Source organism: Hydra vulgaris, chromosome 12, assembly GCF_038396675.1.
Source record: "Hydra vulgaris chromosome 12, alternate assembly HydraT2T_AEP".
NCBI classification, from domain to species: Eukaryota; Metazoa; Cnidaria; class Hydrozoa; order Anthoathecata; family Hydridae; genus Hydra; species Hydra vulgaris.
In genome coordinates, this window is record NC_088931.1 from 40,101,796 (window position 1) to 40,115,177 (window position 13,382).

A 13,382-nucleotide genomic window follows, 5' to 3' on the forward strand; every position below is an offset into this window, starting at 1 on the left:
ACGTCCAATTCAATTCTTGATAATAGGCCGGGTGAATAAAAAAGAGCAACTGCTTTTACTCAGTAATTGGTCAGTTTTACGTGAATAAAAACTTCACCAGTTTCGCACAAATTTTTATTCACCTAAAGTTAGGCAATTTACTCAGTAATTCCTCAGGTTTACGTGAATAAAAACTTAAGCAAAATTGCTAAAATTTTTATTTGCATTAAGCTGACCAATTAGTGAGTAAAAGTAAATTTTTTTTTTTATTCACCCTGCGTAATAAAAGTTTGTACCTTATAGTGTAAACTTTTGTTTCTATATTAAACGTTTATTTAAGTATTTGTATTTATGATTTTGTTTGTGTTTTAGTCTTAAGTATCCCGTTATTGGCCTAATCTCCCCTAAATAGAAAAGAAAAAAAGTGACTATGGTAATGAAGAGAATACAAAAAACAAAGCAATCGAAAGATAAAATAAGTTTTGGTCCTCATAAGTCTTTAGAAGCAATATAGAATATATGGTTAAAATAAATGGTTGCAATACGGGTAAATGTCGTGAGAGTAAAATGATGGATTAATATTGAAATCTATTAAACAAATTGTTAAAAAAAAATACAACAAAATTAATAATTACAAAATTATAAAAAACTGCAAAATTAAAAAACGTCTGTGCGAACGTTTAAATTTCCACTTTAAAAAATGATTCAAATTACCCAAAAAACAAAAAAAAATTTAAATTTAAAACAAATTTTATTAACTACCATTATCGCATATTTAATCTCGCAATATCGCATACTAAAATAATTTGAGAAGTCTCAAAGAACGTCTATCGTCTTGGATAAAGAAAAAAGAAATTGAAAAAAGTCTATGATTACAAGTCTCGAAATAGTTGTTATGCGATATCAAAACGATTACAGAAAAAACCACAAAAATATATAAAATATATAAAAATTTACATTCACGTTGCAGTAGTATTACTCTAAAGTACCAAATATTAGAGAATTGGAAATGGGAAATAAAAAAAACCTAAAAACCTTAATAATCAGAAAGGGACAATTATTCGGTATTTATAGGGTACACTCATCTCACTAAAAAAAATTTTAAAACCATTTAAAATAAAGGAAAGCGAAGTTTTGCTAATCAGCACGTGCAATCAAATTATTTTCATCTGGCTGAAGAAGTTCTTCTACGAGATATTTGATAAGACTATCAATTTTGGCTTGAGCGTCTACACGACTCATTCTAAATTAAACAAATTTAGGCTTAATTATTACTAAGTTACTTCTGGTCGTATTAAATGGTTGTAATAAACTTTAAAAGTTATATATATATATATTTATATATATATATATATATATATTTATATATATATATATATATATATATATATATATATATATATATATATATATATATATATATATATATATATATATATATATATATATATATATTGAACAAATTATTAGAAACTTTTGTTGAATAACCATATATGATATTTAAAACTGTTATTGTACACACATTTCATCATATATTATATACATAAACATGGATGTTGAAGGAATATCTTTCTGATATTTGTGTAATTTATGTGGTTACCTTTGGCTTTAACTAGTGCCAGCACTCGATCTGGTATACCTCTAATCAACTTGACACACATGTCCTTGATCTCATCATCATAAAACCACACATGAATCAGACGTTCTATTAAGACTAATTTGTTGGTTATTGGCACTTCATGGATTTCATCACTAAGTTGATCCTTGACTTTAAAGGATGAGTGACTTTATAGGATTCATGCAAGGGGAATTTCCTGGCTACAGGAGTATTCCAATGTCATTTTTTGTCATTTAAAGGTAGACCTTGCGTGCAGTGTGGCATGGCGCTGAGTCTTACTGAAAAATACAGGTGCTGTCCTGAAACCAGTCACGCATTTGGGGCTTCAAATGGGTACTGAGCAGTTCAATACACTTTTCTGTATTTTTGTCCCTTGTACAGAAGACTTGTTCATTGGGTAGATAATGCACCTCACACCATGATCTTTGTGAGGAACTTTACCAACTGGTGGGGGCAATCTTCCTTGAACTCTTCTCCTGGTCTTCTTCTTACAGTTTGAACTCTATCATCTAATACTTGGATGATAGACTCATTTGAAAAGATGACTTTGGACCAGTCCTCATCATTCCAGTCTTCATACGCCAGGGCCCATTCAATGCGCACTTGGTTCATTTTTTCTCAGTAAGCAGAATTTTTTATTTTGGGCAGTTAGCATGAAGCTCAGCTTCCAGCGACCTTCAATTAACAGTCATCCAATATTTCTTCAAACCTTCCTCTTCCAAAATATCAGTTAGTTGTTTTTCTCTTAGATTTTCCGATTTTCATATTTTCCACATCCTCTTTTTCCTCAAGACTCTTGCTTTTATCAAGCGATTTCTCATTCTGCACACAGATAAGTTTGAAACCTTCAATTTTTTAATTACTTCGTTCTGGCACATTTCTATAATTTTCAGTAAAACTTGATCTTGCCCCTTTTTTCTGGGGCTCAGATCACTCATTTTCCATTGTATGATCTAGAAAAAGCTAATTTTCTCAAAAAATATCAACTTTTAGGTAACAAAAGAAAATTGAAAAAAAAATATAAATGCATACTGGACACCAAGTTAAAATTTGAAGTCTTTACACCAGATCCCTAGTTCCCAGGATCAATTATTCTTAAAAGCAATGCTTTCAGCTTTCAAAATAATTTGTTCAGTTCTGCATTTTTTTTTTGGCATGTTTTGTAGTTACATACTTTTTACAAAATTTTATTTATATTTTAAAACCTGGAATATAAGACCTAAAACTGAAGATATTACAGAGAAATATTAACAGAATAATAAATGTTACAAACCAATAAAAATGATATTACAAAATATGACATGGTAAAAAAAAACAATATTAGATTTGAGCAACTTAATAAGTGAAACTATAATGCAAAAATTTATTATATTTTTAACATGTCATAATTTGTAATATAATTTTTACTTATTTTTAATATATTTTTCTGCTAATATTTCTCTGTAATGTCTTCACTTTTATATTTTATATACTAGAGTTTTAATTGAAAATTAAACCATTTGAAAATGTACTATGTAAGTACGAAATATATAAATGCAAGTAATACAGGTAGAGTCTATGGGGCAGCCTAATTTCTTAGAAGTAGCTTAAAAGTTCTAATGTTGTGGATTGTGAAAAAAATGTGTCTCATTATATGGCAGCTTTTACTGGAGTTAAAACTAATGATTTAAGAATGTCATCTTATGTCAAACTTAAAAAGAAATGGCCTGAAATCTGTGAGAAAGTTAATGAAGAGAAAAAGTTATGCAAAAGGGACTGGTAAAGGGATGATCTAAAGATTAGCTCTGTTTTTCACTCAGTTGAAGAGGAAGTTTTAGACAAATGTACTTTTGTTATGATATTTTCAAGAAATGGTTTAATATAAAAGATCAATAATATTCTCAACACTGTAAATACTCTTAACAATCTTCAGCTGCAGGAGATTGGGTAGAAGATTTTTAGATAAATCAAAAACATACCTGTTGTTAATAATGTCGTGGAAAAAAAATAAGGCTAATTCAATATTTTATTACAGTTACCAGAGATGAAGATCACCTTCAAAATTATTTAGTAGTTAGTCTAGAAAAAGTTTGAGTATGACCAAAAAAGAACTTGAAGACTGTTGAAATATTTTTTGCCTTTTTAAAATAATTTTTTTTGAAATATCACAATAAAATCTTTGATTTGTTAGCAAATAGCTTTTACATCATTTATATGTATTTTCAGTTTTACAAATATGAATTTACAAACTTAAATAGTAGTAACTATAATCAAAGATGATTTGTACACATATTGCTTTCATAATTCCAAATGAAAATAAAATCCAAAATGTAAAACAAGTATTTTCTATTTTTATAGTCAGTTTAACACTGAAACTGTAACTTGATTTTACATCTATAACTTTTATCTTTTTAAAAACTCAGGGCCCATAGAATGGGAATCAGTGGTGAGCCATATATATATACATATATATATATATATATATATATATATATATATATATATATATATATATATATATATATATATATATATATATATATACACATATATATATATATATATATACATATATATATATATGAATATATATATATATATATATATACATATATATATATATATATATATATATATATATATATATATATATATGAATATATATATATACAACCCGTAGATGTTGTCCGAAAGTTTTTTCCATATTTTGTTGACAAAAAGTAAAAATTAAAATGCAAGACCGGAATTATTTTTTTTTATTAATTGAGAGACTGCCTGCCCCAACCAAACCCTCAGTCGATGTAGCAACACTCCCTTGCGGGTCAGGCTAAAAGATAGTAGATGTAGCAGCACTCCCTTGCGGGTCAGGCTATTTGTCAGTCGATGTAGTAGCACTCCCTTGCGAGTCAGGCTATTTGTCATTCGATGTAGCAGCACTCCCTTGCGAGTCAGGCTATTTGTCAGTCGATGTAGCAGCACTCCCTTGCGAGTCAGGCTATAAGATAGTTGATGTAGCAACACTCTGCGCATGATTTACAGTAAAAAAAAATAAAAATAAAAACATTTTATTAAAAAATTAAAAATAAAAACATTTTATTAAAAAAAATAAAAATAAAAACATTATCTATGTTGTTAAAAACATTCAGAATGTTTTTAAAAACATTCAGAATGTTTTTAAAAACATTCTGGTCAATTAAATTTGCGTTTTTGTGGTTTTTTTATATAACGATTAAATTGTAATTAAATTAATGGTTTTGACTTTCATCCAACACGAAAATGTTGGACGAAAGTCAAAAGTAATTAAAAGTGACATGTGTTGGCGTAAGAATCACTTTTTTCCTTCCGCTCTTCCCAAAGACAACAAACTATAGATCTATATATATATATATATATATATTATATATATATATATATATATATATATATATATATATATACATTACAACTTTATAATGGAACTTAAAGTTTCATGCCATTCGGCAATCATCAGCCATAATATTCAAATATAAAATAAAAACCATTATAAAAAATATAAGTTTAGCGTTGCAACAGCATCTGACATCAAGTATATGTGATCCGATATTTGCTAAAAGCCAAAATCAAAGTTAGATAGTAAAAATTGTTTCCTATGCCTACAAGCAGAAACCAATTCACTTTTTTTGTTAAGTAGTAATCAACTATCAAAAGTCATAATAAAATATTTTTCATTGATGCAAAGGTTACACTTTTTTGTAGATGGGTTATTAGATTGGTATCTTTAATTATGTTCCACTTAATTATAGGCATGTTACCTGCATCTTGATGTTTCCAGATTTCCTTGGAAAGTTTTGTATTATTCCTATACTTGGTTGCATTAAATGATTTAAGGTGGTTTGCAAACCTGAGCCTGAATGCATTTTCACTAATACAGATGTAATATTTTTCAGTAAGACTAAGATTAGGTGATGCTAAAGTGGCTTTATATGTGCATAAGTCTTTATTATTTACCAATGACCAAGTTTGGATGAAAAAATAGAGTGGTTTGTTTGATGTTACCATGGGTGTATTTAATGGAGTGGAGGTGTACGAGTGAGTTGCAATTTTTTTCTTCTCTTCCGGATTTTGCAATTTTATAAAAACTCTGATTTTGGATTATATAGAGACGATGGCTTAGCCATGTTTAAAAATGCAAGTGCTCCAAAAATGGAAAAAATTAAGAAGCATTTTACTCATACATTTAACAAAACAACCTCAGTATTTCCATTCAGTCTAATATGAAAATTGTTAATTACCTTGATGTTACATTTGATCTTAATTACTACACTTTTCAACCTTATCATAAACCTGATAGTACATTAAATTATATCCATGCTAGTTCCAATCATCCACGAAGTATTTTAAAACAATTACCAACCTCAATTGAACATAGGTTATCTTCAAATTCTTCAAGCAAAAAATTTTTCCAAAAGATTGCTCCTATTTATAGACGCATTAGAAAAGTCTGGATTTCACATTAATCTCCAATATCATTCAAATCGAAATCCATCAAATACTAATAAACGAAAAAGAATAATTATATGGTTTAATCCTCCTTTCAGCAAAAATGTGGTAATAAAAATTGGACACCTTTTCTTAAACTTAACTGACTTGCATTTTCCATCACATAAGCTCCACAAAATTTTCAACAGAAACACAATAAAAATTAGTTACAGCTGCAGGCCAAATATTCAATCAATTATTAATTCACACAACCAACTAATTTTGCACAACAAACTCACTGCTAATGATATAAATTGCAACTGCATTAAGAAAACCACATGCCCGTTAAATAACCAATATCTATCAAAAAATGTTGTATATAAAGCCATAATATTACATCAGTATAAGTGAAAACGCATTCAAGCTCAGGTTTGCAAACCACCTTAAATCATTTAATACAATCAGATATAGGAATGATACAGAACTTTTCAAGGAAATTTGGAAACATAAAGACGCAGGTAACAATTTTAACTATCTAACTTTGATTCCGGCAATTAACAAATATCAGATCACATATACTTGACGTCAGATGCCGTTGCAACGCTAAACTTGTATTTATTATACCGGTTTTATATTTGAATAATATGGCTGATGATTGCCCAATGGCATGAAACTTTAAGCTCTATCATAAATTTGTATTTTTTCATTTAAATTTATTTAATATATATATATATATCAACCCTCGGAATTAGGGTCGGCATTTGGCAATGCTGACCTAACTGCCACCCTAAAAATGTTTATGGTCGGTAAAAAATTGCTGACCTCTTTCCTATGTTTTATGATAACCCCTTTGAGTAAAATTTTTTTTGCCGACCTCTAACAGTTCGAGGTGGCAATTACTAGAAAATTAGAAAAAATGAGGTCATTTTTTCTAATTCCAAGGGCTGATATATATATATATATATATACATATATATATATATATATATATATACATATATATATATATATATATATATATATATATATATATATATATATATATATATATACACACACATATATATATATATATATATATACACACACACATATATATATATATATACACACACACATATATATATATATATATATATATATATGCCTACAAACAGAAACACAATAAAAATTATTATACACATGTATATATATATATACATATACATATATACATACACATATATATATATATGTATGTATATATATATAAATATATATACATATATATATATATATATATATACATATATATATACACACACATATATATATGTATGTATATATATATATATGTATATATATATACATATATATATAAATATATATATATTTATATATATATATACATATATATATACACGCACATATATATATGTATGTATATATATATATATATGTATATATATATATATACATATATATATAAATATATATATATATATATATGGGTGGCTTAAAAAATATAAAATTTTAGCTGCACAAATCAAACATAGAAAAAAAAGGTGCTCTTTTATTTCCAGAAAAAGATGGTATAAAAATTTTTGAATAAAAAATATTTTAAGAGTTCCCAACTGACCCTTGAATACTTAATGGGTCTCTAATATTATCTTACAAAAGTTTTTTCAAAAGTATGTCAACCTGGTACTCAAAACAAGCGAAATTTTATAAAAGTTTTAAAAAAAGCAATCGTATTTTATAAAGTTTTGTTGAAAAAAAAAAATTTATTTTAAAAACCTTGAAGAATGTTTTTTCTAAATTGTTGAAAAACAATTGTTTTTATGCAATAAATTCTAAAATAGTTATACTTATAAAAATTATTTTTGAAATTTTTATAAAATTTTGCATTTTTTGAGTAACAGATTGACATACTTTTGAAAATGTTTTTGTTAGATAACATTAGGAATCCATTAAATATTCAAGGGTCAGTTCTATAATATGTCATAAAAAAAAAAGTTTACCCATCACCAGGTTTAGTAAATATTTCAGAATAATATTTTATCTTGGGTTCAGTTCCACTTGTGCGTATAGTGGCAACACATCCTTGGTTAAACGTAAATGTAATCATTTCACCAGAGGTACTTGTTGGAAGAATCTAAGGAAAAATAAACTTTTGTTTAGCTCAATATAATGACAAAAATTCAATAAAATAACTAATCATTCATTTTGATTTCAGAATTTAAATTATTCAAAATAAAATTAATTCTGCTCTTTAATTGTATTTCGGAAATAATTTTTTCATAACTACATATCAACATAAGCTACAGAACTACACACCAACAAAAAGCTATAAAACTACACATCAAAATAAGCTACAAAATTACACATCAACATAAGCTACAGAACTACACACCAACATAAGCTACAGAACATCACATCTAATTTTCAAGAAAGTTTTTGTTTTATTAGAATTTTAAAATATTTTTTTTTAACTCCTATAAAAAAATGAAATTATCACTTACACCCTTTTACCTAATAGGGCTGGATATGTTAATCAGATCAAATTTTTTTATTTTTTTGTTATTTCTTAGTGACATACAGATTAATGGGCATCAACTTAAACAGTTGTTACATAACTGGCACCTGCATCTGTCTTTTTTTTTTTTGATTTTCCAGCCAATTGCTTATTGATAAACTTTTTTATTCTACACTATGAAAGTTATATTTTAAATAAAAAAAAATGAAAATTATATTTTAAATAAACCGAACTCAAACTAGTGCAGCTGTGGTTTGAGTTCTGGCTCAGAACCAAGAGGTCCGAAGTTTGATGCTGGCTCCAGCCCAATAGGCAAAATTGGTAAAGGAGGAGATGTGAACTTTCTAGTTAAATGTTCTTCTGCAGTGCTCTGTGATAAGTCCATAAAGACTTCTGGGAGCACCTTAAAAACCATAAGAACAAAAAAAGTCTAAAACTTTATAAATTATGAGGATTTTTTTAAATATTGTATGTTACACAAATATTTTTTATTAAATAAAAGAATTAAATCATACTTTTTGTGATATTAAACAATACCATTACGTAATAAATTTTTTTACTCAGTAAAGTATATGATTAAAAATCTAGCTAAGAAAAATATATATTTCAGTAAAAGTACACATTTAAAAAAAGACTTAAAAAGAACAAAATTCACAAAAAAACTACTCAATTACAGTAATGTGATACTTAATCCCTTTTGAACCTTCATATTTAATACTTGATCCCTTTTGGTTCATTTATTTCATCAGTAAAAAAAGAGTACATACTATGTCGTGTTAAATAAAAAAATATATATATGACCAGGGCAAAACGAAGGCAATGTTTGCCTTATCACTATGCCCTGACCTTTTTAATACTTAGTACTTTTTACTTAATGATAACTATCTTTCATACCTAATGGTAACTACCCTTCATACTTTGTAGTAACTGTAGTAAATCTGATGTAACCAAACAATATAAAAAAAATACAGGCAAGTCAAGAATACTATGACATATAACTTGATGAACCTTATGACTGTTATAATTACCCCCCTGACTTTCATAATAATAATTTCAGAATAAAACCACTAAAAACAAATTTAAAGTTTTAAAAAACAACTGTAGTACCCTTTTTAAAACATCGACAAATAAAAAACTTTTTTTTTTTATAATGTTGTAAATGTTCATGGATTTCTTTTAATTGTTTGATAATTTTATGTAAAGTTTTGTATAAAAAGTCAAAATATAACCAAAAAACAACTTACAAAAATGTTAATATATAATACCAATACGATTCAGTTAATTATAATACCAGTTAATAATAACTATATTTTTGAATAATTTGTAAATATTACCACTTTTTAATAAAATAAAATAAAAAAATCATGTTCCGCTTGTCAATTAGCCATCTTTATTTTTAATAAAAAACCTTATAATAAATTGCCTCAATATAAAATAGAAAGTAAAAAGACATGTTGAGTTAACGTTGAATAAGCATTGTTAGTTTATCAACTGATAAGTTGCAAATGATTACATTCTTGTTTTCAAAAAAACATGAGCGCATACTTGTAGACAGAAAAAACAAATAATCAGAAATTTTCCAGCAAAAACATAAATATGTATGTTTTGTCAGATAAAGTTGTCATAAGTCATTGAAAAAATTCTTTTATGTAAAACAATGTTGTAAACTGTTCACTGATGCAAAATCATTAAATTGATTATAAAACTATAAGATATAGACAATTACAACAACTGCCGGATCATTTAATTATTTTCTACAATTTAATATTTAACTTATTAATTTTAAAATAACTTTTAATGCATAAAATCAATGATATTTCCTGATTTTTAAGTTTTAAAAGCAATTATGTTTAACAGTTTCACAATACATTAAAAATTATCGTTACTTAAAATATAATTTTTAATTTTAAAGTTATTTATTATAGAGGAAAAAATAATAGCTAACTGGCTTGTTATCTGGTTGACTGCTATCAAAACCAATGCCATATAAATCACGCACATTTAAAACATCAAAAGGGCCAACTGCAACAGGAAACTAAAGTTAAAACATTGATTGACAATAAAAAGCATAAAAGTTACTTTCAAAGATTATTCAAATAAAAAGAAATTTAAATTATTGAATTTCTTTTTATTTGAAGGTTTTTTTTTTAATTTATTTTATTAAGTTATTTTATAAAAAAGTCGTCAATAATTAATTTACCTTTCCATTGTTCATATGTCTCATGCGGTGAAAAATTTTTTTAATTGTGGCTTGATCATAGCATATGTAATAAGAGTTGTTGCTTATATGTATGCCATACCTTAAAAAGAAAGTGATACTTTAAAAGCTTTTTAATGTTTGCTACAACAAAAACGTTAAAACTTCTAAAACTTCATGTTTTTAACATTAAATCCTGAAATCTAACATATCTAAAAACTATACAAAGTTAGGCCAGGGTAAAAATATTTAAGAACTGGAGATTTTTGAAATTAATTGTCAATGAAAAAAGAAATAATTTAAAAATGAAACTACAAAACTAAAATACTAAATTGAAAATTAAAACAAATAAATGGCTCCCAAATGTTGAATAGATACCCATAGCATAAGAAAAAAAAATACCCATAGCATAAGAAAAAAAAATACTATTTTGCTGACTAAACAACTACATTACTTTTACCCATAGCATAAGAAAAAAAAAAATACTATTATCATGTTTGCAAATATTATTTTAAATAAAAGACTTTCTTACATTTCATAAAGTTTCTCCAGCTGTTCAGCAACAGTTATTCCTTCATTGTGCAAAACACAAGCCAACTCAGACATGATAACTCCAGCACTAATACCATCTTTATCTAAGACCTGGGTACCAAACATGTAACCTAGTACAATGTTAAAATGTACTTTAGTATTTAAAACTTTTTGTTTCCAAAATGAAACATCGATTAGAGTAAATATTAGAAAACCTTAGCTTCAAAAATATTTAAATATAATAAATATATATATATAATATAAAGTATATATATATATAATATAAAGTATATATATATATAATATATATATATATATATATATATATATATATATATATATATATATATATATATATATATATATATATATATATATATATATATATATATATATACATATTACATATATATATATTTTTTTTTATAAATAAAACTACATATTTTTTACAACTATTAGTTTCATGCTACATGCAATCATCAAGTAAAAAATCTGATTTTTTCTGGTGGAAAAATAATTCTGTACATGAGGAAAATGCATTAGAAAAATCTAATCTTTTGGTTTGTGGTTGTCCAGCAAAAATTTGTTCTCATGGCGACACTTGGATATTAGTTTGCTTTTTTTGTTTAATAATTCTTTGGGACTTTTATACAATAAAATTTTTAGTTTTTCGTATAAGCATAATAGGCATTTTTTAGTTATGTTGTTGTAGGCGGGGGCGCTTTTTATGATAGACCATTTTAAATTGGGTGTTATTTTTTACTTATCCTTTGTTTCCCATAGGTATTTTGAAAGTGTGGTTTAATTTTTAAGTTTTTTGTTTTTGAACAATTGCTTGTGGTTCACCCATCTAATTTTCCACACGCCCTCTGTTGAACCTATATATGTTTTGTCTGGTGTGTTTGGGAATGATGCAATACACTTATAGATTACATTTGTTTTTCTGCAATCTCTGCAAAAAAACAAATGTAATCTATAAGTGTATTACATTTGTTTTTCTGCAATCTCTATTTACCAATAGCTTCTTCGAAAGCAAACAATACTGTTTTCCCTTTTTCATGCAGTTCAGTGGTTTTGTTTCCCATCCATTTAAAACCAGTCAGTGTTTCCTGAAAAAATCAAAATAAATCCTTGTTTTATCAGACATAGTGAATTCATATTATTACTATGTAACATATTATAACTCATCATAATAATAACTATAATTCATCACGATAATAATTATAATTCATCATGATAATTATTATAATTTATCATGATAATAATTATAATTCATCGTGATAATTATAATTCATTACAATAATAATAATAATAACTCATCATGATAATAATTACAATTCATTACACTAAAAATTAGAATTCATCATGATAATAATTATAATTTATCATGATAATAATTAAAATTCATCATAATAATAATTATAATTCATCACAATAATAACTATAATTCATCACAATAATAACTATAATTCATCATAATATTTATAGAATCAAAATGCTGACTAAACAACTACATTACTTTGTTCTTATGTAAATAAAGATAACTGTTTTCTTAGTGTTGATCTGTGGACCTTGTAGTCCAAAGTTCAGGAGTTCCAAAAAAGGGCTCTAGGGTTTACAATCAAAGATTCCAAATTTTAAGACACAAAAATGTTATAACTCAAAGAGTCCTGGAATCAATTATTTTTAAATTCAATGCTTAGAATCCCTGATTATAATAAAAATTATATAAAATATATTGCATGACTCTTATAGATTATGGTATATTCTCAGAAAGTTCTGAAGAATACACTTGTATAAGAAAAAATAATGATTATTTGACTCTAAACTCAGAATTTTTTGGGCTTCTCATAATGATGTTAGTGATTTAATGTGTATATACAGTGTGCGACAAAAAATAATGAATTTTTTTTTAGGACCAATCTTGTTTCTCTGGTCATGAATATATGCCTTATCTTCAGAAGCGACCTTAAATATAATTTTTGAGAATAATCAACTACTTCAGTATGATTGAAATGAAATCAAAAGATAATAAGAAATTCTTAGTAGAATAAAAATTTCACTATTTTTTGTCCCACACTATAGGTTAAAATTAAAGAAGAATG

General features: G+C 26.0%; 1 protein-coding gene across 1 annotated transcript in view; it reads right to left on the reverse strand.

Annotated features, from left to right (window-relative positions):
- Nucleotides 1–554: 554 nt before the first annotated feature.
- The window catches only part of LOC100199039 (phosphopentomutase), a 77,514-nt gene continuing 64,686 nt past the window's right edge, over nucleotides 555–13,382 (reverse strand). The window contains exons 14-19 of the mRNA XM_065813223.1: nucleotides 12,293–12,386; nucleotides 11,279–11,408; nucleotides 10,750–10,849; nucleotides 10,495–10,584; nucleotides 8,035–8,168; nucleotides 555–1,222 (exon numbers count right to left, since the gene is read on the reverse strand). Coding sequence (XP_065669295.1) covers nucleotides 1,117–1,222; nucleotides 8,035–8,168; nucleotides 10,495–10,584; nucleotides 10,750–10,849; nucleotides 11,279–11,408; nucleotides 12,293–12,386 — 654 coding nt within the window. The 3' untranslated portion in view covers nucleotides 555–1,116. The remainder of the gene's footprint in view (nucleotides 1,223–8,034; nucleotides 8,169–10,494; nucleotides 10,585–10,749; nucleotides 10,850–11,278; nucleotides 11,409–12,292; nucleotides 12,387–13,382) is intronic.